The 26,868-nt window shown below is 39.2% G+C and overlaps 2 protein-coding genes across 2 annotated transcripts in view; one reads left to right on the forward strand and one right to left on the reverse strand.

Moving 5' to 3' along the window:
* The first annotated feature begins 16,195 nt into the window (after window positions 1-16,195).
* Window positions 16,196-20,374, forward strand: SGO1 (shugoshin 1). The gene is made up of 8 exons (XM_074150817.1): window positions 16,196-16,332; window positions 16,420-16,616; window positions 16,935-17,039; window positions 17,512-17,576; window positions 17,737-17,888; window positions 18,455-19,303; window positions 19,832-20,003; window positions 20,236-20,374. The coding sequence occupies exons 1-8, from the start codon at window positions 16,197-16,199 to the stop codon at window positions 20,372-20,374; spliced, it is 1,815 nt and encodes a 604-aa protein (XP_074006918.1). The 5' UTR covers window position 16,196.
* A 1,569-nt stretch (window positions 20,375-21,943) lies between these two features.
* The window catches only part of KAT2B (lysine acetyltransferase 2B), a 44,897-nt gene continuing 39,972 nt past the window's right edge, over window positions 21,944-26,868 (reverse strand). The window contains exon 18 of the mRNA XM_074150172.1: window positions 21,944-23,947. Coding sequence (XP_074006273.1) covers window positions 23,754-23,947 — 194 coding nt within the window. The 3' untranslated portion in view covers window positions 21,944-23,753. The remainder of the gene's footprint in view (window positions 23,948-26,868) is intronic.

A 26,868-nucleotide genomic window follows, 5' to 3' on the forward strand; every position in this document is an offset into this window, starting at 1 on the left:
TATAGGAGAATTTATAATGCTCTATAAAAATTATGTTGGAGCTAGGAAGAGCATACAGCAAAGTATCATTAAAGATTTAAGATAGTGTTGGAATATTTCATGTTAGTTGCCAACTATATAGCCAATTTTTTCATCACTAAATAAATAATGTTTCATAAAGCACTAAGGTTTTCTTCTCAAAGTTCTGGTAGGATTTGATCCATAGACGTTAAAGCCAGTATAAAGGATCCCAGTGATTTGGGTAAGCTCTGGAGCAAGCTTCTGTGCCTGTCAGAGCAAATGCACTCAGGCCGTGAGGCCGTGAGGAAGAAAGGGTGCCATCAATACTAAAGGGTGTCACTAATAGCTTCCCAGGTTCCCAGGTTGGGACTCTTCCTACTTGGAACTGAGAATGTTTGGGTGCAAGGCGAAACAGCCAGTGAAAGAGCACATGATTTCATTTCAAGCAATCTAACTCAATTACTGCAGAGGGTGTGGGAAGTGATCTGTGCATATCATTGTTGTCAGCCCGAGGGAGGATCATTGCTGATGGCCTGTGACAAGCAAAACATTTTGCCAGCTGTGTCTATAGTAGTCTATCACCAAAAATGTTCCCCATCACTGCAGAGAACAAGGTATTTCAACTACAGCAATGAAAGAAGTATTTTCTCATTCCATGTAATTCCACATTTAAAACATTTTTCACCCTATGTTGGTGTGAAACCAAAACTTCTTGAAGGTTTTCACAAAGAGAAAGCATGCTTTCCCTGGCACTCCCAGATCAGGTTCAACGTGTTGTATAACCCGGCCTAAACAAGGGAGGTAAGGCTAAGACTTTTTCTAACATATCAAGAGAACCAGGCTGTCTTGGGGGTGGATTTTATTCTGTACCGTTGGAGCTGTTACATATATAAGCTATCTATAAACACTCAAACATTTTACTGCAGCCAGGACTTGATCCCAGCTGAGTTTATGAACGTGATTGTTGTGATTTGGGACATCCACTTATCCATCTTTATCATTCTTCAGCATGCGGCCATGATAGCTGTTCCATACTAAGCTAAATATACTTCAGTTTGACAACTAGTCATTTTATGATAAAAGTAATTTCAGTAAAATATTCCCAACCAGTGGCAGTAATGCTTCTTTTGGAACAGGTTCTAAATAGCAATCAGCATGGTCAGCCTGACCTTGTCTGAAATCTGCTTGGAACAGATTTAATTAACATGACTAGAAAGCTAGAATACAGCCTGACATGGCCTGTATTCTCCAAAGACCCTTTTTTTAGCTAGGATGTTCTTTAGTAGGGGTTTGATACCCATATAGTACAGTCCCATGATCAGGGCAGCACTTTATTGTGTCATTAACATGAAATGACTGGGACTTAAGCACATATTGTTACATACATGCTGTCCTAAGTATGGATTAAGAAGCCATTGTTCCTTGGGAATAATTCTTAATATCTGCAGAATTAAGAAATGCAAGCAAATGTTCTGTGGGGCTTTAGTCCCAAAAGAATAAATATAACTTTATTTGCAATGTTTTTAAAGCTGACTTAAGAATACATAAATGGCCTTCTTTCTACATGCTATTCCATTCACCACCCTAGAAAGAAAAGCTAAAATAATTTTTTCTATATTTTCAAACAAGGAACACGTCATGTAATTCTAAACTGCTGAGTTGCTTGTATCAGCAGAAGTGATCATCAACATTTAAGCACGCAAAACCCATCTATTTTAGGTTCCATCAGTATACTTGTTTGGTGTGCATGTCAGGCCACCATAAGCTTAAACATTATGCTGAGAAGGTTTAATTATCTGCTACTTCCATCACATATCTCCATTCCACACTTTCCTGTCCAAGCTATTAACTGAAAATTTGGAATAAAACTACAGATGAAAATGGATTTATTTGATTAATGTGCGTATACAAGTGTGGGTTCTCTTGTGAACTACTCAAGTGTTGAGTTTAATTGAGCTACAGCTGGTGCTGACTGTGTTTTCAGAGAGTAGGGATTTACTGACTGACTGTCTGTCTCTCCCTTTTAACCTGGATGAAGATGCATTCAGTAAGAAGTGATATTTCCTCATGATACAAAACCACAGGGAGAACAGTAAAAAAGAGAAGAGCAATAAATTGAATAGAAATAAGAGCACATAAAATCAAGTAGCTTATACAGAAAGAGGGAAACAAGGCATACCAGTTAGAAAATGCATTCAATCAGGGATTTTATTTGTAAATCTCCAATTCAACTTGAGGAAGAAAAAAAAAAAATACCAGAGTTACTATTCCAATGGCAATGCAAATCTCCTTTGGAGAGGCAGAATAAATTAAATTAACGAACTTTTAAAACCCCTCAGCTGAGAACTTCTCTCCCTTGTTGCCAGAGTTAGATACAGCTGTTCAAATGGTATCACAGAGGAAAAGCTAAAGAAAAGCAGAAAATCGTAAAAAGAAAGAAACCAAAAATTTGTCTCTGCTGTTCATGCAGGTCAAACATTCTGTGTGATGTGAGGCAAGTACTGCCTATCCTAAGAAAAACGGGTGAACCCAAATGCTAATTGCCAGGGTGCCAACAAAATTATAAAAAAGCAGTAACGCCACCCAGTTAAAAAAAACAAAAACGCAACAACAACAACAACAAAAAACTTAAAAAAAACCTCACAGCCTTTACTGTCTGGAAAAACAATCCAAAACTTAACCCTTTTCATCATTTTCACCAAACAACAGCAGTTCTGGACAAAGAGGCCACCAGAAAGACTCTTTCCAGCTACTCTGGGTATGCAAAACCAATGCTCCATTTCCACTCTGCCCCTACTCCATCTTCCAGCATCAAACAGAGCCCACCTGGCCCTTCTGTAGGTGGGAAAGTCACTTCTGTATTTCAGGTATTTTCTTCTGTTTGACCTTTGTTCTTTTTCACCAGCAATTTCATTCCTGTCTTTCTATAAAGTGTGATCTGTTCTTTACATGTAGGTTTAACATACACTTCTTTTTTCTTTTCTTTTTTTTTTTTTTCTCTTGCAGGGGAATAATACTGTAGTTTCTAATTCTACAAAACATATAAGTCTTGTTGCTGCCCACAGTTTGCCCCAGGTTTGCCAGTGTCTCAAAGGCTTGAAAATCTCAACCCTCATCTTATTCAGTGGGTCATGGAAGGAGATGCGCTTCTAAATGGACATGAGAGAGCTGTGAGTGAAGACATACAATGTCTGGGACTGTGATGCTATTCTGTTGCTGGGCATTTTGTCTTCTAACTTCATTTTTAAAGCACAGAACCATCTACCTGGCTAATCTTAAGCTCTACTCCCCCAGTGCTGTGGTTTCTCTTCTATTCTATAACCCTGGTTGCCAGACTTATCTGTCAACAGCTGGCTGATTGGGACAACTGCTTCTTCTTCTGGCACATGGGGTCAACAACCAGGAAAGAGCCATGTGCTCAATATATTATGAAATAAAATATGAGGCTGGAGCTTAAATGACAGTCTATTCCCAGTAAATGAGATCTGACAAGTCTAAAGAATATATTGGAAGTGTAAGACTTTACTCACATGCTAGTCAGAACAACTCCTCAAAAAGTATCTATACTTATCCATCTGTCTTAAAGCAATTCAATGCAAATACTAAATATTGAGAAGGAAAACTAAATGCCAGAGAATACACACACAATCCCAGTAATAACCTCTGATCACTAAGGACTGGAGGAAAGCCAATGTCACGCCAGTCTTCAAAAAGGGCAAGAAGGAGGATCCAGGAAACTACAGGGCAGTCAGCCTCATATCCATCCCTGGAAAGACAATGAAACAGCTCATCCTGGATGCTATCTCTAAGCATGTAGAAGGAAAAAAGGTCATCATGAGTGGTCAGCATGGATTCACCAAGGGAAAATCATGCTTGACCAACCTGATAACCTTATAGAATAGAATGACTGGCTGGATGGCTGACTGGCGGCTTGTGATCAGAAGTACAGAGTCCAGCTGAAGACCTGCAACTAGTGGTGTTCCCCAGGGGTCAGTACTGGGTCCGGTCTTGTTCACTATATTCATCAACAACCTGGATGAGGGGACAGAGAGTACCCTCAGCAAGTTTGCTGATGATACCAAACTGGGAGGAGTCATCCTACTCCTCTACTCTGCCCTGGTGAGGCCGCATCTGGAGTAGTGTCCAGTTCTGGGATCCCGAGTTCAAGAAGGACAGGGAACTACTGGAAAGAGTCCAGTGGAGGGCTACAAAGATGATCAAGGGAATGGAGCACCTCTCTTATGAGGAAACGTTGAGAGACCTGGGTCTGTTTAGCCTGGAGAAGAGAAGACTGAGAGGGGACCTCATCGATGCTTGTAAATATCTGAAGGATGGGTGTCAAGAGGATGGGGCCAGACTCTTTCCAGTGGTGCTGGTGACAGGACAAAGGGTAACAGACACAAGCTGGAACACAGGAAGTTTTGTCTGAACATGCACAAAAACTTCTTTACTTTGAAGGTGACAGAGCACTGGAACAGGCTGTCCAGAGAGGTTGTGCAGTCGTCTTCTCTGGAGATATTCAAAGCCCGTCTGGATGTGTTCATGTCCAGCCTACTCTAAGAGACCCTGCTTTGGCAGGGGGTTGGACTGGACGATCTCCGAAGGTTGCTTCCAACCCCTACAATTCTGTGATTCTGTGTGCACAGTAAATACAACACAGACTCACTACGTGCTTCTACTGTTGACACTTCGCTAAATAGTGTCCCATGCATACAGGTAGAAAAACTAACCAAAGAAAAATTGCTGAGATCTCTCTATACTCAGCAGAGTACAGAGAAGGTGCTTACAGTTTGGTATCCTCTCCTTTTTTCCCTTTATGAACACTCTGTTCTCTACACCAGAAACAAATTAGGTGCCCTTCTGGATTTTATGAAGAATATTTAAAAGACAAATACAAAAATGGCATAAAAAATACAGTGTGTAAACTGTTAATAAGCTTAGCATTAACGGCCTGAATTTCTTTAAATTGTACCGAGAGTGACAGCTATCACTTCATCCTCACAGGTTTGCATGTACATTACCAAATATACCTCCACTGTATTCCCATTTTATTCCAGCAAAAGGAGATAGTCTTTGCTTCAACCACCAAGTCCTTTACTTCTCCTATGCTAGAGTAATTAAAAGCAAAGCTGTAAAACTTCTAATTCCTCCAAGGATTTATTGAAATCCCACAATTTTTTTTATTATCTTTCTCCAACGTACTATTTATAAATCCTGCCTTTGAGACCTTTTATGCAAGCTATTTGCAAAGCACATTCAATTTGCAGAGTAATCTGGCTCCACCAAGTGACAACTGCTGTAATTGCTAGTCAACACCTGGACCTAACATAACACAAGTGGGTTAAACTGATTTGGTAACATTGGGATTTTGTTGGAGAGCTTTGAACTTCAGTAATTCATACTTTTTAAAAGATTACTTTTTTGTAGTGTAGATCGTAAGTGAAAACACTGAAGCACTGTAAAGAACTTATTTGGCCCGCTTCTCCTCTATGATGCTGAAATTTTGTCTTACAAAAGTACCCATACTATTAGTAACTCCAACAATAATCCCGATGAGATTAATTGCGGTAGGATAGAAGGGAGGCAGGAGAGTAAATTATTTCCCTCAAATTCATTTCACAGCTTCCAGATGCTGTGCAGGTAGATAACTAGAGAAAGTCTGCTGGAATATGAGGAATATCTGTGTGTAAATGAAGTTACTATGCAGTCTTCATATAAGGTCTGAAAGAACATGCTTCAAAACAGTGGAAAAGCTTGCTGAAAATCACAGGCATAAGGAAGGCTATTCTAATACGTTCCTGCATACTGTTTTTGAATGACAGGACATTCTGCACATTTTTTAAAGCACTCCGGAGTGAGGAGGCTGAAGGCCAGCGATAAACCATACACAGCCACAGTGAAACTGAGATTGTTTTGGATGCTGCCTGCGTCAGCTTCACAAACCCACTTGAAGATCCTGGGCTTAACTTTTGCAAGTTCAGAGGGGCATGAAGAATTAGATCTGCTGAAAGTTGAAACTACCATGAGGCAGTTTATACATTTTAAATATCATCACTAGAAAGCTGTAAATTTTACCATAAACAGTAGGATTTCCTTTATCATCATTATTACTTGCAGTTTTATTATTTTGGGGGAGGGAGGGAGACTATGGAAAGGCTGAGCAAGCTGTCTTTTGTTAGCTCAGAGTTCTACTTCAATTAATTACTAGCAGAGATACCAGTAAAATGGGCCAGCTGCTATTGGAAACTATCATAAACTCATGCACACAGATATGCATGTGTGTGCACACACACAGGGCATACAGAAATGAAGTTAATGTCTTTGGCACTCTAGCTCTTTCTGCCATTGTCCCTAGCTATAGAGGAGTACATGGGCTATAGAATAACACAGACAGTATTTGTTCTACTTGTGTCTTCCCAGTTACATGTTCCGTTCCTTTGAAAAGACTGATTGAGGAGGAAGCCTCCCCAAGACAATGGGAGATAACTCAGCGTGTTCAAAGGAGAAAAAGTCAGAGGGACTACAAGAAGGCATAGACAGGAGATACTCCAAAAAAGAACACCTTAGCTCCAGATAGAGTGGAAGGAACTTCCCGAACAGGACTATAGAGAAATTTTAGGCACTCAGCATCTGAGATCCAGGATCTCTTTGCAAAGTGATGGTGGGCAAGAAGAGAACAGGCATAAATCTTATTTCTGTTCTGTTGCCTCAAGTTGCCTTAAGTTTTCTTTATATATAAAAGCAGAAATGCAACTTTTTATTTAAATTGTGTCTTCTTTTTAGCTTAGACTATTTTTTTTTTTTTTGGTCTTTTGGGGGAGTTCATTATAAGATGAAAGTCTGAGGCATTTCCACATCAAAGCTGCGCTCCACTCTGCATCTTGTCACAGGAGGGAACAGACAACCTTGCAGACCAATAGAAGCTGCCAGTGTCCTAGATCCTGGTCTTATTCCAAGGAAGGGCAGGGGGCTGTCAATAATAGGGGAAATCAACTTCGGATCTGATCCGATTCCTTTTGAAGAACATATTGAAGTGCTTCTTGAGGCCAGATTTTTGCTTAGATTCTTTGTCATCTTGTGTTAATCTGTCACTGCACATAAAGTAAAAAAAAAAAAAAAAAAAAGTAAAAAAAAAGGACGACTCTTACTCTCCTAGCTGAAGATCAGGGGAAAAAAAAAAATCTTGTTTTTTCCAGAGTCAGACCAGGATTCTGTTCTTAGCATTCTGCGACTTTATTCCTTTGGAGTTATAGACTCTATCTGATTTATGGGCTTAAGTATCAATTAGTGGGAAAAGATTGTTGCTAGTGTTACTGTCTCTAAAAACACTAGCAACTTCAAATTCCACTGGCCCCCATGAGAACACACCTACTCTAGGGTTAAAATCATCATGTTTACCCCAAACTGTAAACTGACTGTCCAGCAAATAGCAGCTTAATCAGGGAGGAGAAAGGAAGGGAACATGTAGGTAAAATACAACACAAATAAAAAGAAGAAAGAGTAGATCCTGATAAAATCTGTGCTGAAGGCTGCACTGAAGGAAAGAAACAGCTGAAATGTTTGGGGAGTAAGCTGATAATTTTGCATTCAAGTTGTACTTTGGTGCAAGCTTTAAGGATGAAAAAAAGGCCAAAGTAAGTGGCTTTTTTCTTTTTTTTTAAGAGGCAACAAAGAAGCCACAATAAACCAGTACCAAGGCAGACACATGAAAACATCATCTTTAGCAAAAAGATTATGGTGAATGCAGGCTTACTCATGACTTCCTCACTAGTAAGTACTCTGCTTGACTACAGAAGACCACGAACTGAGCTGAGTCTCTTTACCATCAAATAATGCATAGTTTGATAAATTAAATAAAAATAACAGAATGAAAATGGGTTGGCAGCTGGGTAAGACAAGGCAGTTCAGCCTATAGGCAATCAGATAAAATATTCAAGCATTTCACAATGATTTTATCATGAAAAATGCTATGCTCTATTTCTATTTAATTAAATATTGTTAAGATTGAAGGAAATTTGGTGACAATATCTATTTTTCAAATGTTCTTAAATTTTAAAATACTTGAGTCATACAAAATAAACTAAAAGAACCACGGAACATCCATTTAAAACAGTCTTTTTCAACATACTGCTTCTGTGCCTCCTCTTTATTAATACAATCTTTAGTTCTTATTATACCTATTGTATCTGCATATAAATAGAAAATATCTTTTTATTCTGATTTCTCCAATAAAATTGAGGGAAAATATTCTGAAAGGAGCAAAAAACAGATGAAATTGTGGGAATGAAAAGCTGTAACACTGGACACTATAATACAGTTGCAAAGTAAGATAACAGAATGATAAAAGGTAGTGAGATACAGAGCAGTAAAAGTAAAGAAAAGTGCAAAGATAACAGCACTCGGAGAATTCTGCCACTGTTCTGCACTTCTGTCAGTCAAAAATCTTACTTGTCATGTTTGAAGCTGCAGTTCAGTTGCCTTTTCATATCTCTCTACCACTGCCATGCCACTTACAGCTTTCTCTGGTGACAGATTTGCTTCAACTGCTCAAATAAACATCAGAACCTTAGTGGCAGGCTAAGCTATGGAAACAAAACAACCCCAACCCTCATAAGCCATTTTAATGTCAAATCTTATAATGTCATTTTGGTCATATAGCGATTACTTTCGTTGATCCTCATGAGTGCTAGTATTTCAAGTCCCTCACTTCTTACAAAGAAAGAGGAGCCTTAGTGTGGGATGAGATAAATTATCAACAGAGGTACCAAATGATGGTTGGGGTGTATTGCTTTGTTAAAGTACTGACCACTCATTTTTTTGCCTGTGTTTTCTGTCTGGTATTACCCATAGCATTTCACACAAACTGTTTAAGTAATAAAATGACCCTGCTTACTTTCATATGGGCAGAGTACCTAGAGCAGAACTGAATGAACTACTACTGGGTAACCATGTTTGCTTCTTTGTATATCTTTGGTTATAAATTATACCCTATCTTCTCTCCCTTGTTCTCTGTGGCAGACTGAAGTCATTAAAAAGTGCTTGCGCAGGACCTATTGTGAGAGAACAAAGTGTCAATCTATATCTATGTCTTCTACCTATGAACAATGATTAGCTCTTTGAAAGTCATTCACCCATGACCCAAACCTCTGAGAGCTGACTGCAGCAATACAACTCCAGCAGGAAGGAAAATTGCTTTTCCACACTTCATAAAAATCCTCCTTAACTGAATATTCTGATCTAGAAGCAGAGATGGTGTCTCGATGTTTTTTGCCTGCCCAGTGCCAGTGTGCTCTGTGCATGCAGAATGTTGCTAGCAATTTCTTCTGTCTTCTGTCCTATATTTTGTTTTAGCAGTGGCCTTAGGAGCCAGTAAGGATTGTACACTACCTACTGCTCTAAGGCCTCAAATACTTATATTTAACATATACATATAAAGTATTCCTGTCTAAAGAAAGGTAAAAGAAAAGAGATCAGTTCTAATTGTAGGTTTGCCCATATAAATCAAGACCCTCTCCACCGACATCACAAAGTCTATAGAGGGGAGGTATGGAAGAGCGGGAAGCTTCTGAACTCTGCTCCATCAGGATCCAGGGTTTTCACACATATCATTACATGGTTAATATTGACCTCTCAGATTACAACAGCTGTTTTAGCATTAAAAAAAGCTACACTAAGACATGCTCTTGTATCCATGAATGAGTCTCTTACCAGTATGTCAGTATCATCATCATCAAGATCCACTATGCAGATAAGAGAGCATATTTTTGCCTTTGCCTTTTATGCCACTATTCTACTAGTGTGTCTCGGAGCGATTTATCAATCAGGAAAAAATGGATAATAATTAGTGGAAAGTCACATATTTATGCAAACACTATAAGGAAAAAACCCGTTTTGTCAGTAAAGATTCCATTCAATAGCTAAACAAACTTTAAAGCTCTTTTAAAAAAAAACCAAAAAAGTTTACTTCCTTAAAACAACCTGGAAACCCAGAACCAGTGATAAGTCTCACTTCAGTAATGCGAGATGTGAGACAGAGGCTGGTATGAGATTTCAGGGCAGAAAATTTGAGGGGGAGGACGTTGCTTTTGCCTGCATGCTCTCTAACTGCTGCATAGCGGAGAAAGTCGGGAATCTATTCAACTGACAAATCGTATAATGAAATTAAGATACATGCTCAATGGAAACATTGATAAAACATTAAATGTTGATATACATTTTATTGACTCATGATTCCTTCTTTGCTTATGATATCCATGTAGTTTTGAGATTTCAGATCGGTACTTACATTGTTGTAAAAGTGCCATGGGATCAAGACACCATTCTGGGATTCGGGATTTTCCCTGGCACTGAAAGGAAAGATTTTGTGGCAACTCAGGATGAGTATATATCACATTACTTATTATAAGTTATGTCTGTAGTGGAAGAGACAGCTGTATCTGACCCATATAAAAATCTTTGCATATATTTTCCTCTCTGGAATCTTTCTCATGAACAGATCAAGATACTTATTAACCTTTCACCTCCTTACTTATCTTAAACTGATTAATAATTGAAAACATTTTAGAATATACATGTACATCAAAAAGACACTGGTACAATTAATGTAGGTATGCTGATTTATAGCTTATTAATTTTAGCTTAATGAAACACATGTTGTCTCACGCTTCAATTAACTCGTGCTTGTTTTCCTCTTATGCATGTTGTTTTAGTTGTAAGTAGAACAAAGTATTTTTGAGAAAGAAAAATATAAAAATGACAACTTGAAAGTGGTTATGGGTAACTTAGAGTAGAGAATACACTACTAATAACATATTCCAAAATAGAAGTGGTCTGAAGTTTAGCAGCTTGTGAGCCTGAAGGACAAACATGAATTGGCCGGTTGTCAAAATCTTTTCAGCTCATTATTTCTACAGGATTTTCAGCCGAACTTGGTCAAGTTAGTACACAACCTTTTTGCTCAGATAAGTCTGTGCCATCTTCTTCAAAAAAACGTTTGCTGCTTTTCTGTTTTCAGGGAAGCAGTGGGTGCATCAGCATCTTGAAAGTCCCCACAGCTCTCACCTACCAAATATTCTTACACTCCAGATATGATGCTTCCAAGCTGATGATAGCTACACATGTCCTACTCAAAACTGATTAGAACTGAACAGTTTGAAGGCAGCTCACAAATGAGACATCTGATGGTCAAGGAGAAAAGCACTGCAAGGCAGCATGAGTGTGCAAGTCACAAGAAATGAGAACAAAGCTGACTCAGCAAGCCATAGGAGCATAAATGATCTTCCCCAAGTCCAAAGGTAATGGAAAGCACAACAGCCCTGTGTGCCACTAACCAGTCTCACTCTCCAGCTAAAGGAAGGAAATACTGGCAGTGCGTGAGCCACTTCTGAGGATGTCCTCTAACAGAGAACACTTTGCAGTATTAACTAATTTGGTATTACACACATTGTATATACTTTTTCTTTGTCCTCACAGTATGCATTGCATTGCAAACATTGTCGTTTCCACCTCTCTATCTTGTTTTAATAGAGGTAGTGAAATATGAGTCGTACCTACTATCACAATCTAATTGAGTTACTCTGATGTTAAAACCAGATGGTACAAACATCATCACTGCTGTTGCCCGATGTAGGGCTGGACATGAGGCAACTGAAAAGATGGGTGGGGTGTTTAAGTTGGGTGTCTGGAGGTTACCCAGCTGCCTGCATCAACAAAAGTGTGCCATCCATCACCGTATCATGGCTCCTCTTCTGTCCCCTACTGGTGATCAGCAAAAATGAGTGAAAAAGTAGATACAGTGAGTCTCATCGTCTGTCTTTATAGAGCCATACAATTTTATCCTGTTATTGAAACCAATGAGAGTTTTAAAAATATTTTCCAGCAAGGACTGGATTATCAAGACCTCTCACAAACCTCCACTAAAAAAGTTAAAATTCCATTTATTTAAAGACTTTGATATTGGTAGCAATAACAGTAACTAATTAACATTCCATAAGATATTTCATATCCAACTGCTTGCTTAACTGGGAAAAAACAACTTTCTAACTTTGCACCCTTTACATGGACCACTAACAGAATTCATTGAACATCAGCATGTAACACCACACTCAAGACTTGAACTCTGACAAGAAGTATCTCAAATACTCCCAGAATCACAGCTCCGGTTCCTGTAATTTGCTGTAATTATATGAAGCAACTCTTTCCTTGCAATATGTCAGTAAATCTAAGATGAGAGCAAATCTTTTAATACTCCACCAACTCCAGTCACAGTAGCAGCTGTTTTGCCACATGAGCACACCCGCTAGAAATAAGCTAATAATCTAGAGCACCTCTGGCATCAATCACAGCATCAATCTTCATAGAGGAAAAGGTGAAATTGCTTAGAGCAAAGAGTCAGTCGAGCTAGAAAAATCCACTAGTAGGAATCCCACACTATAAAAAAATAAAATAATACAGAGGGTGTAACCTGCAAATAACCTAATAGAAACACAACTGTCTTGAGATGAGAATAATGCAGAAAGGAGCACACCTTTGTAACAGTGAAAATGATACTATCAAGACATAGAAATTCAACATTAAAAAGCAAAAGATAATCTGCAAAAAGAGGTGTAACAAAACTGGTAAGTAACATTAAATACAAAAGAAAGAAAAAAGGTGAAGAGGGTTTTTTTAATCTTGATATAGATATACTCAGGGAAAAAAAGTAATTAAGAGTAGCATTTAGATAGCAATGAGGAAAGCATTTTTTTTCAATCAAAGCATGGTTCATTTAATCACAATCAGCGTATTTGTGTCAAGCAAATGAATGACTAATGTATAAAAGACCTTACCAGCATTGCTGGAAACTACCAACTGCTACTTGGCCAAATGGAAAACACCTGCTAGCTCCAAGGGAGACAAAGTTTGTGGGGAAAGGTATTGCTTTTGGTTAGAAAAGCTGGTGCTTAGATGAAAAAAATACTGCAAAACAACAACTCCCCAATCTCCCAGAAGTTGAGTTCAATGAGCTAATGTCATCTAATGTTTAGAGAGAGCTGTTTGCAAGAGTCCAGGTGAGGCTGTTAGCTGCTGTTGAGTGTAGGACTGTGCCAAATTATTGCCTGTAAAACAGTGAGAGGCCTGTAGGAAGTGGATAGGAGGTTAATTGTACAATATCTGAAAAAACAGTATTTCTACTGGGAGACTTTTAATATCCAGTACCTCTTTCTTTTTCATCTTTTTTTTTTTTTTTCCTCAGGCCTATAAGATTTTTTGTTCCATTTTGGGAGGGGGTTTGTGGGCTGGAAGGGTGCGCTAGTAGGTGTTTGGTAGATTCAGCAAGCAGACAGAAGCAGAAAGATGTAAAGAGAAACTAAACTTGTGTTGTTCTATGTAGCACCACTAACTGGTTAGGAGGGTCTAGCCTGTTAATTTGCTCATAACTTTTCATGCCAAATCCTAAAGAAATTGGGATTCTTTCTGACATGATCTCATTTCTCAAAAGGGATCTTCACACTGCAAAGGGAACTGTGTTTGCTGGGCAAGTTATATGCTGACAGAAAATGCAACCCCAACTTTATCAGTATCTATTGATGAACTAAGAGAGTAAGTTAAATGATATTTATTTACACTACTGTAAAAGCTACATAAATGAGGCCAGCTATTCTGAGCTAAAGAAACAAAATATACATAATCTTTCAAGGAGTGGGGAAGGACAAACACATACATATCACAGACTAAAGTTTCTGTCATGATCTATGAGAATTTTTCAAGTTTGAAATCAGCTTGCCACAAAGCATCCAAGCTGTAATGGAAGTAGACAGGAGTGGCTGTTAGAAAAGAAAAAATGTAGCAGCTATGAAATGCTAATTTCTCAGATACAAGAATACCATTTATTCTACCGTTAAGAAGATATCACTTAGCTGATTATTTTTTTCTTTTCCTATCATAAAGCAGTGTTTAATCAAAGTTCAGCACTCCATGTTCAATACGCATAGATATTAGCATATACTAATCAGCTATATTTGTTACAGAAATGATGTAATCAAAGAAAATGCCCATGGATTGGTAGGGAGGTGAACAGTGGCATCAAACCTGGCACTCCCAGGGGAGGTTCCCCTCATGGACCAGCCACGAGCCTCACCTCAGCTATGCTGGCCCTACGCCTCATCACCTGGCCACGCGTAAACCTCACAGAGCAGCAGTTGCCACCATCTTATCGATGAGATTTTGGAACAATTTCTTCTATAAAGTAAGTGTTTGAAAACAGGCTTAACCCTGCAGCTTTTATAGTATTTTCATTTCAAGCTGCAACAGGACGAGTCAGGAACGCTTCACAAGAATCACAGTAGGGGCTGGAAGGGACTTTGGAGTTCATCTAGTCTAACCCCTCCGCTGGACATGAACACATCCAGGCGGGCTTTGAATATCTCCAGAGAAGACGAATGCACAACCTCTCTGGACAGCCTGTTTCAGTACTCTGTCACTTTCAAAGTAAAGAAGTTTTTGCGCTTGTGTCTGTTGCCCCTTGTCCTGTCACCAGCACCACTGGAAAGAGTCTGGCCCCATCCTCTTGACACCCATCCTTCAGATATTTACAAGCATTGATGAGGTCCCCTCTCAGTCTTCTCTTCTCCAGGCTAAACAGACCCAGGTCTCTCAACCTTTCCTCATAAGAGAGGTGCTCCATTCCCTTGATCATCTTTGTAGCCCTCCACTGGACTCTTTCCAGTAGTTCCCTGTCCTTCTTGAACTTGGGATCCCAGAACTGGACACTACTCCAGATGCGGCCTCACCAGGGCAGAGTAGAGGGGGAGGATGACCTCCCTCAACCTCCTAGCCATGCTCTTTTTAATGCACCCCGGGAGACCACTGGCCTTCTTGGCCACAAGGGCACATTGCTGGCTCATGGTTAACTTGTTGTCCACCAGGACTCCCAGGTCTGTCTCCACAGAGCTGCTTTCCAGAAGGTCAGCCCCTAACCTGTAGTGGTGTATGGGATTGTTCCTCCCTGGGTGCAGGACCCTACGCTTGCCCTTGTTGAATTTCTACAGGTTCCTCAGAAGCATTGTACCAGGAGGAGCAGGACAGGCCCAAGTCGCTGCCTGCTGTGACAGGCAACTGCTGGAAGCATAATATCTAAGACTAACAGTTTTTCTCTCCTTGTTTCGCTGTTTCATAAACAGCTCCTCTACGTCTTTCCACTAGGGCAGCTGAGGCGGTGCCGGTGAACACGGTCCCCGGGGTGAAGATCTGGCCGGGGGAGCCGGGCGGCTCCGCCCAGAGCCTGACCGCAGCCGGGGTCGCTAACAGCTACCGCGGAGCCCCCCCAGCCCGGTGCTATCCCGCTGCCGCCTCGGCTGTGGGCTTCCCGGGACGGGCTGCAGTGGGGCGGGGCTAGGCGCGAGGCCCGGATGAGCGCGGCGGCCGCGTCGTGACGCCACGCGCCGATCCCACCAATGGGCGGCCGCGGCGGTGGATTTTGAACGTCGGAGGAGCGGTGCCAACCGTCCGGCCGCGCGCGGGGACGCCCTGCCGCGCCCCCCCCGACCCCCGTCCTGAGGCCGAGCGCGCGGGCAGCCGCTGCTGCCGTTGTCAGGTAAGCCGGGGCTCTGTGGGGGACGCCGGGCGAGAGCTGGCTGCGCTGGGGGGGGGCGACCGAGGCTGTATCGCCTCGGCCGTAGGCTGGTGCAGCCGCGGCCGTGTGTGGGAGGTGCCCGGGGGATGTATACGCCCGCTCTGAGGAGGGACAGCTGGTCGGTGCGAGGGAAGGGAGGCAGGGCTGGCTGGGTGTCCTGAGGGTCTTCAGTGTTAAAGGAGCTGGGGGGCCGCTTCTGAGGCCTCAGGGACACCCCTCGCTACCCGCCCTACCGCCCCGATGCCGGCGTTTGGAGGCTTCGTCCTGGTCTTTGCCGCGGACACCGTGCGTTTTGCAGTTCAGATAATCGGCTATGGTGACGGTATCCGTGCTGCAAAAGTAGTTTTGAAAATGGCCATAGCTGCGGGGCTCTCCGTATTTGTGGGGCTCTCCGTATTTGTGGGGCTCTCCGTATTTGTGGGGCTCTCCGTATTTGTGGGGCTCTCCGTATTTGTTTATGTGCAACTTAAAAACACCATAAGCTTTACTCTTGTTTCTCTGCGCCTTTTCTTTTGGCGTTGGGGAGCGTTGTGGGACACCAGCTTAATGAGTTCTTCACCCTTTATTTTTCTAAAGGTAGAAGATGGCAAAATACCTGAAAAAGCCTTTCAAAGACACTCTAGGTGATATAAAAGAACGAATGAAAGAGAAAAGAAATCAGAAATGGACACGGTTGGGTAAAATTAGCCAGATCTCCACTGTAAAGTGCAAAATAGCAAGTAAGATGCTTAATATTTTTATCTTAATCTTAATATTTTTAATAACTTTTTTTAAACCAAGTTGAAATACTCACTGTTATGTTGCAGCCAACACCTCTATGCAAATGAAGAGCATCCAAGCAAACAACAGATCTCTAGCTCAGGCTTTGCAAGAAGAAAAGCTCAAACTGAGGGATGCTCAGGTTACCATTCTTCAGTTAAGAAAAGAGTATCAAGATCTGAAGGCTCAGATGTTTGACTTGCAAAGAAAGCTTAGGTTCAAGCAAGCACAAGGACTTATTGAGGTATTTTTAATAATAACTATGATTTAGTGAAGTTGAACAACAGAATCTGTACCAATCCACTGATATCTTTATGATATTAAATGTTTCATAAAAAATTAATTCAATACATGGAACAAGTTTTCTCATTAACTAAATAATTTTTTCCTGTCTACTCTTTTTTCTTTAATGAAAAACAGTATTCTGTGATTATTTTTTTTTTTTAATAACAGTTGAAGGTACCTGACACAGGTATCCTCAGGATTTAGTCATTTCATAGTGCTGATGAGAAGTTATACTGATAGTTGATACCAGCGTTATTTTCCTTCTTTTATCCTTTAGAATCAACTGTCAGCCTTGAATGAGATAATTTCAAAAGTTTCTCAGAATTTACTGAACTCAATTGATCTTCTTGGCCCAGCAAAGAATTTGTGTTCCGCAGCTGTAGTAAGTACCTTTTCCTCTTGGGGAGCAGGATGTCTATTAATTCATCCCCTTACTCTTTCCAACATAGATGCACACAGCTTTTGAAATTTGAGCCTTAGTTTGGAGGTACGACTAATCCCATAGTTCCCAGTATGACATGGTGTCCCACTCTGGGGATGTGTAGTAGGTTGTCAGTGGGACTGAGGCTCTGCTATGAGGTGGTAGGGGCACCCTGATTTTCTATGCATTTGTGTCTTGCTCCCTGTACCATCCTCACAGTTCCTTCCCCTGTCTGCTATCTGTATAATTGGGCGGGTGATGAACATGCTGATTCGCAGGAGCTGAGTATGTGAGATCCCGTAGCACTTTGTGTTAGCCAGCCAGAGAGGAAAAAGTGGCCTTTCTGTGGGTAACTTGGCTGTTGTCTAAAACTTATATATGGTGCAAGCTTGTTTTGGCTATTTAGTCACAGTAAGATTTATTTTGTTGACAGAATCAGAGTGTGCTTTCTTCAGTTCTTGAAAATAGTTCCAATGTCGTAGGACAAATACGTTCAGTGTAAGTACCTTTTATTAATACCTATTTATATTTGAAAAGTATGTTACAGTAAGCTTAACTTTCTGACTGGTAAAAGGGAAGAAATCCAATGTGATGAAGTAGCTCATTGTCATAAAATATATTGCTATTCAGTAAATACTACCTTTGATATTTTCTCTAGAGGACTTCTACAGTGTGCTGATGGAGACGATCAACTACTTCCAAGTGGGATTGAAGCTGATAATGATAGACATGAGCTGACTCATTCTGTGTCAGAGATCTGTGAGGAAACTGACAAAGCCCTTTCCTTAATCAAAATAGTTCCAGACAAAGGTAATGAAATTAAAGTATCAGACACTGCTCTATTCTGAATAATGAAAAAAATCTGTGAGTATAAAACGTAATTACTACTTTTGAAGTAACTGTCAAGTAATTTTCCACTTATAAAGGTTAGATATTAAAATAGGTAACTGGTTAACTTTTTGAATGAAAATGCCTAGCAAAATGAGAGAGGAATTTGAAAATGCTTTGTCTTCTACATACATGCTATTTAGTTTCATTATCTACCAAAGTTCAACAGAGTAAAATCATCTTTAGTCATGCATTATTGTTTATGAAATCAACAATTGTTAATAAAGCAAAATACTCAGAAAAATAAATTACCTGTAGATAACTTTTCAAACAGAACAGGTTAGAGGTAAATCCTCATGTAGTGTAGTTAACTGCTTTCTGTCTGGAAGCTGTATTAAACAGCTTATCTTGATTGCCAAATTATACAAATCTGTGGAGAAAATTCTTAAGAACAGTCTTAACTTTTGACAGGTTCAGAATTTGCACATAAACGTTTCCAGGTTGTTACTATTTTGCTTTAATATGGCTTTTTCCTCTTCAATTACAAGGGCAAACACCTGATTTTCATCTGGACAACATAGGGTCAGAGGTGGAAAATGTTTCTTTAAGTGGAGAGGATGGATTTGGTAACGTGTTACCAAAAAGTGTGTCCACCAGGCGTCGCTATTCAAAGATGAGAAATCACGAAGTTTGCACCGGTGTCTTGGACCATTATGAAGCACCCGATTCAACAAGAGAGCTTTCTAAACAGGATGAAATTAGACTTGAAGAAAGTCTAGAGAATTGTACTGTAGAAAACATAAATTCAGATATTTCTCAGTTGAATGAAAAAAAGTTAGGCTCAGAGCTGGTGTTCAGGCGGACAAATTCTGAAACTGCACAGTTCAACTTAAGCAATAATTCTGATCTTAAACAACGCGAGTGTAAAAGCAGAGAAGACTCTCAAATAAGGAAAGAGAAGCATCAGAAGGGAAAACTGGAAGGGTCTAGAAATTCTTCCAGACAAAGACCCAAAAAAAACCAGGGTAAAGAGGCTTCCAAAGAAAACTTGCCTTTTTTGGGTGGCTCCAGTGATGCTTATGACTTTCACTTTGAAGAGTGTGTCCATCTTACACCCTTTCGACAAAAGAAGGTGAATGACACAGATACTGGTGTGGACGACACAGATGACTTATCTGACACTAATACCACTGAGTCAAGTGCTATTGAAGATTCAGATGATAGCCTCTACGAGCCTTACAAGAGTAAATCCAAAAAAAGGAAAAGTTCAGTGGACAACAAAGATACATTGCCAGTCCATGTAAGGCCAAGGTCTAAAAGATGTTTGGCACAGCGTGAGCAGAAACTCCATAATGAAAAAGAGACTGAAAGCAATAAATCAAGCGACGAGTCTATTAGTAAGTGTAGAAAGTGTTCTGTCACTGATTTTGTTTCCTTGAGAGATAACATTGTTTAAGGCTTTTTTAGGCTTTTTTGTTTTAGTTTTAAGCTTAGTGTAGTTTTTAGGGTTTTTCAAATAAATACAGGCAGAATAATGTTGTAAAAATCCTTAGATTCATTCTTCTGTCTGCCCTTTTTTTTTTCCTTGCAGCAGAAATTGGAATTAAAGATATATTTTGTTTAAGAAATTAGTCAATAATGAATTAATACGGTATTTTAGATGTGTTTAATGACATATTAAAGCTGAGGAAAAAGAGGAGAACAAGAGTATAAATTGAGAGAGAAGCAGCATAACAAATCACACTTTGCCTGGCACTGCTTAGTGTTAATTTATTTTTCAAAATTAAAATCCTGAATATGTGTCAATTCTCTTAATATTCTGAAGTGGAAAGAAGTTATAGCTGAGAGTTAGTTCACACCTGTTATGGTCATTGACATTCCCTTTTAAGCTAGCTTGCCTGAATCGAGCCTAATTTTTTTCCCAGGGCAGCCTTCTGAGCCATCTCGTGGTCATCTTTGTGATGTTACCAATACTGCTTCATTGCTTCCCCGCGCTGGGAATGTGACTATTGTACCAGAAGGTGAAGGACCACAATCTCCAAAACGCAAGCGACGCTGTACTCTTACTGTGAACTATAAAGAACCAAGTATTGCGGGGTAGGTGTCTTACTTTCCAGTTTGATATAAAGTTCATGATATTCAATAAAATGGAGGATTTGAGGGGGTTGTTTAAATATTGGAAATAAATTCTTAACAAAACATTCAGAGATTTCTGATGTTAGTAATACAAAATAGTTCATGTGAAATTAAAACATTAACTTTCAGCTAGTAAATTTAAGTGATGTGGGGAACAAAACTCAATTTTGCTTTTTTTTTGTTTTTTTAACAGGAAACTCAGGAGAGGAGATCCATTTACAGACACAAATTTTCTGAATTCTCCAATATTCAAGCAGAAAAAAGACACTAGACGTTCTCTTAAGAAAGAATCTTTGTCAAAATACAATGAGAAATTTGTTGGTTGTCGTTGAGATTCCCAGCTGTGATGGCAAAACCATGCTCACTCCATGAAGAAAAGAAATCTTTCATCCAGGAAACTACTGTTGCACAGTATCTTATACAAATGTGCAATTATTTCTATGTGTCTAATAGTAAGGATATAAAATTAAGGTGTTTTGGTTTTAATCCAGCAACTTAATGATATGGAAGATAACTTTTATAACTATAGTGATTCATTCAAACTCTTGAGAGGAGACATCCCTACATCATGGATCTGTGAGTATATGGTGGTGAATGTAATTTTATATTTTATGACTTACACCCTGCTTGATCTCTCAGTGTTTGGCAAAGGTGAACTCCAGGCACTTAAGATGAAATGGTTTTGTGGCTTTTTTTTAATAACAATGTTTGTACAGATCTTGTTTATGTAATGGCTGTAGTTTCATATTGAAGCTCATAATGTATGTCTTAGTGTTTGGAAACAGCTTGTAGCTAGTTCTTTTGTTGCACAGTTTCTGTATTTGCTTCAAGGGTGGCAGTGTCAGCTATGGGCATACTGCAAGCCTGTGTACTTCCCTCATCTTACGTAGCGTAAGTGATGCTTAGAAGCAAGATTGCCAGTTGTAATTTAATTATGTAGCTGGAGCTCTCAAAAGTAGCAATTTAGGGTTGGTTGGTACCAAACTTACATTTGCTTTGTTCCTATCTGGTTATCTGTGAAGGCTGGGAAGAGTGCTCTGCTCTGGTGGGGTGTAAACTACGCCACTAATAATTTTGGCCCCACTTTGCCAAGTATCTTTACCAGAGGAAGATCTGCCACATCATACTGGTACCACAACAGGCAGTACGCTGGAAGAACACTGTTAAGCTGTCCATCAAGATTTCAAGGTTGCAGAACACTCAAACTAGCTTTTCTTTACTAGAGAAACATTTAAGAAGTATTACAAAGAGTAAAGCTATGTTAAAAATCAATAATGGGGAAGTACAGAAATACAGGTTCTTTTATTTGTCTTGCAAGATTGTCTGTCTCACTTCAAAAGGTGTAAGAGCTCTCTCTTTCTGTAATAAAAAGGTATAATGTTAATTACAGTTTTACCGGTAACAACTTACATCGCTCGCTCAACAATAATAGATGAAGGCAATTTATTATTTTATTAAGTAACCTCCTGAGGGATAGGCAATCACAAGCTCAACACGGACTGTAGTTTGCTCCTATGTATATGGTGTCTTGTGAATAAAGGACTCTAGTGGACAACAATGGGAAAACAGTATGAGCAGGCTTTGAGATGAAAAATCAAAGCCTTTGAACAGCTAAGTCAACGAATTGTTTGAGATGTTGAGGAGGTGGGAGTAACAGTGCTGTAGCTCAGCATTCCCAGCTCCATACTATTTGGAATAATCACAGCTTTCCATGCTGAATTCTCAGCTTGGCACACCATGCTCCTAGTGAACTCTGAGGCGCTTTTGCGTATTTTCTAGTGTACCTGGAAGATGCACTGACTGCACTCTTGTAGCTTCTCTGTGCTCAGTTGTGAAATTGCTTCAGTGTATATATTTGTAGTGCAAGAACTAATTAATAACAGAAGAGACCAAAACAAGTTGGATTTTGTACATATATAATTTAAAACTATTCTGTACCAGTACAATATATTAATTTTACAAATGTAAAGTTCATCAGCTGTTAAAGCATTTGCAAAACCACATATCCTACCGTAACTTTATTGCACAGTATCTATGAAAATATTAATTCTTAAATTAGAAAACAAATGTTTCAATATAGAAGAGACAATCTGATTGAAAGACGATAAGAAAATCTACTCTGAAAATAACAAAATTTCACAGGATACCAAGCTTAACGTGTGCATCTGTAGGCCCAATCTACAAAACAGGATTATAGCATCCAGTACTGGCTATTTAAAAAAAAAAATAATACTCACTGTACCTTTGTTATAGATCCAAATGTAGGTCAGACTAATCCCATACAAAACACTATGACAAGTCTAGTGTTAACATTTTGAATACCTTGTGTACCACATTTACTACTTCCAGGTAGCTCCTGACATCTACTTGCTGAATTGACTCGTGAATTAACATTGCACAGGCATTTCTGCAGGAATATATTCTCTGACACAGCACAGGATTAGGGTTTTTTTCAGTCCTTATAACTATTTAATTTTACCAGTGTAACATCTGTAAATATAAAACACCAAGAATGAAAGTTAAATCTGTTTTTCACAAAAGCGGTTATAATTTACAGTTACAAACTCTAATTATAAAATGTCAAGTGACAACTTCTTGGCCTGTACTGATCTCCATTAGGAAGTTAGGTGTACCTCTTAAATGTAGTGTAAGCAGCAAAATATATATATATCATATATATATAAGTGCTCAATTTGAAGATATACTAACATGAGTTGTAAAATGTTAATATGTTCCTGGGTCTAAATAATCACAGTTAATAAGCATTACAATAAAGCTTAGTAGAAAATCCAGTTTACCACAGAGCCAAGTATAAGCTGGAAGCTGTCATACGTTGACTACTTTTGTGTACAACAGTCTTATCTCTGCTGAATAATCTAAGGAATTTATCAGTGTAGAGTAGTAAATAGGGTGGATCATGAAGTGCATCAAAACCTTAACTCTATTAAGCCAATTGAAATTGTCTAGTATATGCGAATCAGATTCTCTGAAGTTATTTTGGGTACTTATGTCCTGCATAAGCCAAGTCACTGTGACATTACACCTCTAGCCAGATAATACTTTTTTTTAAATAGTGGTTATGAGATTACAATTTGCAGGTAAAATATTTATCAAAACCCAAAACGAATAGAAAAACTTGCATCTATCAAAGATTACAGGCAGTCCTTTTTCAGAACTGGCTGCACCTCTCTCACAGCTTCTCAACCAGCTGAGTGTTTCTTTTAAAAAATAATATCTTATAAAAAGATTCTACAAAGAAACAAGTGTTTCAGAAACCCCCCCAACTGTTGTTTTCCCTTACTGTTTTCTTTTTTTACTGGAAAAAAAATAATAAAACTTTATCAAATAGGTACTGCATTAGGTAAGCTATAACATCGGTTGTTTGGGAATTTTCTTCATATTCCCAAACATGTGCAATTTCCCACATGTTTTGTGTGGGGTTTCTGAGGCTGTAGCTGATAAACTTCTTATGAACATACGGTAATGGGCACACAAAAGAAATTTTCTGTAATTAAATACATTATAAAGCATTTTAATAAAATAATTTTTGTAACTTCAGTATAATACATGTTTGCAAAACTAAAAGGGTTTTTAAAAGTGCTAAGTATTAAACAGAAGTTTCTTTAAACCTTGAAGTCCCACAACTCAGATATGTAACGGCTTCCCCTGCCCGTAAAGTAGGCACACTGTTTGGTTGTAAAAAAGACAGTGTCACTTGTCAATTAATCCAGCTTCTTTAATTTTGGTGTAGAAGAATTTCTCCAGTATATTGGCACATTTGTAGTATTCACTCTCAGGGGGGTTGTACTCTCTGCAATTTGTAAAGACTCGCTGCAAATCTGCCATGAATAATTTCTTAGACACGTAGTACCTATTCTTGAGACGCTCGCTCATTGTTTTGAGATCTGTACAGAAGAAAAATAGATTAACGGCGTTTGATTCAAATACTTTTTGTATGCAATATCCCTTTAGACTGATTTGCCATTTAACATGAACTGGTAAAGCTGGGATTTGGAATTCCTAATTGCCTTCATTTAAGGTGTGGTCCCTTTTTTAGCTTCAACAGCTATTGAGCCCCTGGAACTAAGCAATATTTCGCTGTAAGAAAGATTTTATGTAGAGTTCATTTTTTCTCCTTTAAAAGATTAAGGCATCACTGTTTCGTGTCCTCATACTGCTCTGAGTTCCCTGTGGGTACTAGGTGTCCCTAACGCTCCTCTCGCCACTCTGAGGCAAAGCTGTTTGTTGTCAGCTCTGCCAGAGGAGGCCTTAGGAGTGTATAAGCAAAGAATTCAAACATCACAAAACATGCGTGTTAACCTAAAATCCTCACTTCTGTGCAAGCACAGCAGAGACAAGACATCTCTCTATGCTACAAGCAGTACTTGCAGCTTTGCAAAAAGATTCAGTTTGTTCCACACTCTACAACTTCAAAGTTTATAGTTATGTATTGCTTTTTAAGTTGTGAGAACAGATCTCTCCTGCTTTCAGTGCATCATACAAAACCTTTACTTATATTTCACATTACATTTTTTAAGAAATATTTTCCTTTATACTAAAATCAGTCATCCATAAATATGTAAAATCACCTCAGCGTTCTCCACAGTCACTTTCCCAGTAATTCTTATCAGGCATTTAAAAATTTTGCCTGCGTTACAAGTGTTCTAGGAGCGGGTACGGGAATAGAAGTAGTGGGATGTGTGCTGGATGCCTTGGCTTTTCTTGCCTCAGATGCTCTGACAACTATCTTTTAGCAATGCTTGAGCCAGGCTTCAGCAGCACCTCTGTGAAAACGTAACAGAAACAGCTGAAATAGAGATTTACTGCCAACAAGTATTGCAAGGAAAGGAGAGACCAAAGACCTCTAATGCAAAGTAATTAAGCCTTAAAACTTAAGATTTAAAAATACAGTTGTGGGTATTTTTGCTTTGGTTTGGGGTTTTGTTGGTTGGGTTTTTTTGTTTGTTTTTTGGCTTTTTTGTTTTTTTTTTTTTTAAGGGTGATTCAACTTTGGTAAGATAAAGAAAAACCTTGTCAAACTGCCAAGAGGGGATTATTTAAGAAAACTTTGATGGATTTGGTGGATGCTCTCAAATACCTCTTCCATTCACTAATGTTGCACAATATTTTGCAAAAGCAAAGGCTCATTCAGCTCCCGTTAAGTCTGAAATGCAGATGCCTACATCTAAACTAGATGCCCACAATCTAATTATATCATCCAACTGAGAAGGCTGCTCAGCTCACCCTAAAGCAAACATCGCCTGGCTGGTCAGTTAAACTGCCCTCCTCTAGCTAGAGTGAAAGCCTGGCTCCATCTGTCACTCAGCCATACAGCTTTTGTATTGCAGATGAAAGGGGGGGGGGGGGGGGGGAACCAAAACCAAAGAGTGTTTCTTGAAAATAAGCAGCTGAAAGAGCACTTAAAGCAGAAGTGTTTATACATCAGAAGTGAACTTAGGAGGTAGTCAAAAAAACCTACAGCCACACCTCTCAAATATTGTACAATTTAGTCTGTATGCAAACGTAAAGACAAATGTTGTATCTTGCATGTGATAGCATAAGAAAAGACAATGCTGTTTCTTTCTAATTGAAATTACATCTGAATGATTTTTGTACAGCATCAGCATGCTGGCAGCGAGAGCAGAAAGAGAGTAGAAGTTGACCATGAATCAAAACGTGGTTTAGTTGCACTGGCTTCCTTGGCTGAAAAAACAAAGCAAAACCAAACCAAAGACTTCAGCTTAATCCTAAAACGAGAGCTGCCGCCCCCAACTCCAGTGTGATGCTTCTGAACAAGGAGAAGGACAGGCAACTTTCCTATTTCGGGTTTGCCAACCCAGGCAGTAAATTCTGTGTAACGACTGTTCAGATTAAACAGCCATCTAGATACAGCCTCTGCTCAGAAAAGCAGAGAAAGCTCTGCTATGGGAGGATGTCAACATTATTCTTCTTCGTTGCCAGAAAATACACTTGTGTCACGGGTACAGGAAGCCAGCTGCTGTTTTACAAAGTATACATATATTTGCTATTTGAAAATGGTAAGTTGAATATAAAAAATCATTAAGCCAAACTGGTACCCACAGGCTAGGAGCCTATGCAAAGCCACGTGAAGAAACACCTTCATTCTCTGAGAAACTGATTGCATTGCAGGCTGCAATGAACTCGTGTTTCGCTCTCTAATAACACTAAAAGGTACAGAAACTGTAATCAGAAACATGGAGGTGAGTATTGCATAAAAAATGAAGTAGTAGCGGGATTCAGTTTTAAATCTGCTGCGATACAAATCAAAACAAGCAGCTGTTTAGAACAGCACTGAATCATCATTGAAATTCTATGACCCAGCAGTCAAAAGGAAAGAAAAATGTTATTAGCAGTTGTGTACTTCCCTTTGCAAGTAATCCCGCCTACACAATAGCTGCATGACTTAAAAATAAATAAATAAATAAGCCACCTCAAACAACTTAGGCAGATCTAAAATACAAATATAAAAGTTATCTTACATTGAGTTGCATGAAGCATCTTCCTAAACTTAAATTCGAGCAAACTGGTAAGACTTAATTAGAAAACCCCGGTACTTTTGAAAAGGTTTTCTCTATATGATTTAGAAAGCTGAAATCTGTTTTTCAAAGCAATTCAAACACTCAGGTGTTCCTGAAAGCTTGCCTTGAGTTTTTTTTAACATACCAGTAGGATCTGCAATCACCAGTTACCACACACAAGAACATGTTCTTACAACTCAGATAAACCAGCTCAGTCCCGACCGTTTCCAGCTGACTGCGCTGTTTAAGAGCTTGCGAGGGCTCTCTAGGGCAGGCTAAGATTTCAC

The sequence above is a fragment of the Numenius arquata genome, chromosome 7 (assembly GCF_964106895.1).
Source record: "Numenius arquata chromosome 7, bNumArq3.hap1.1, whole genome shotgun sequence".
Classification (NCBI taxonomy): domain Eukaryota; kingdom Metazoa; phylum Chordata; class Aves; order Charadriiformes; family Scolopacidae; genus Numenius; species Numenius arquata.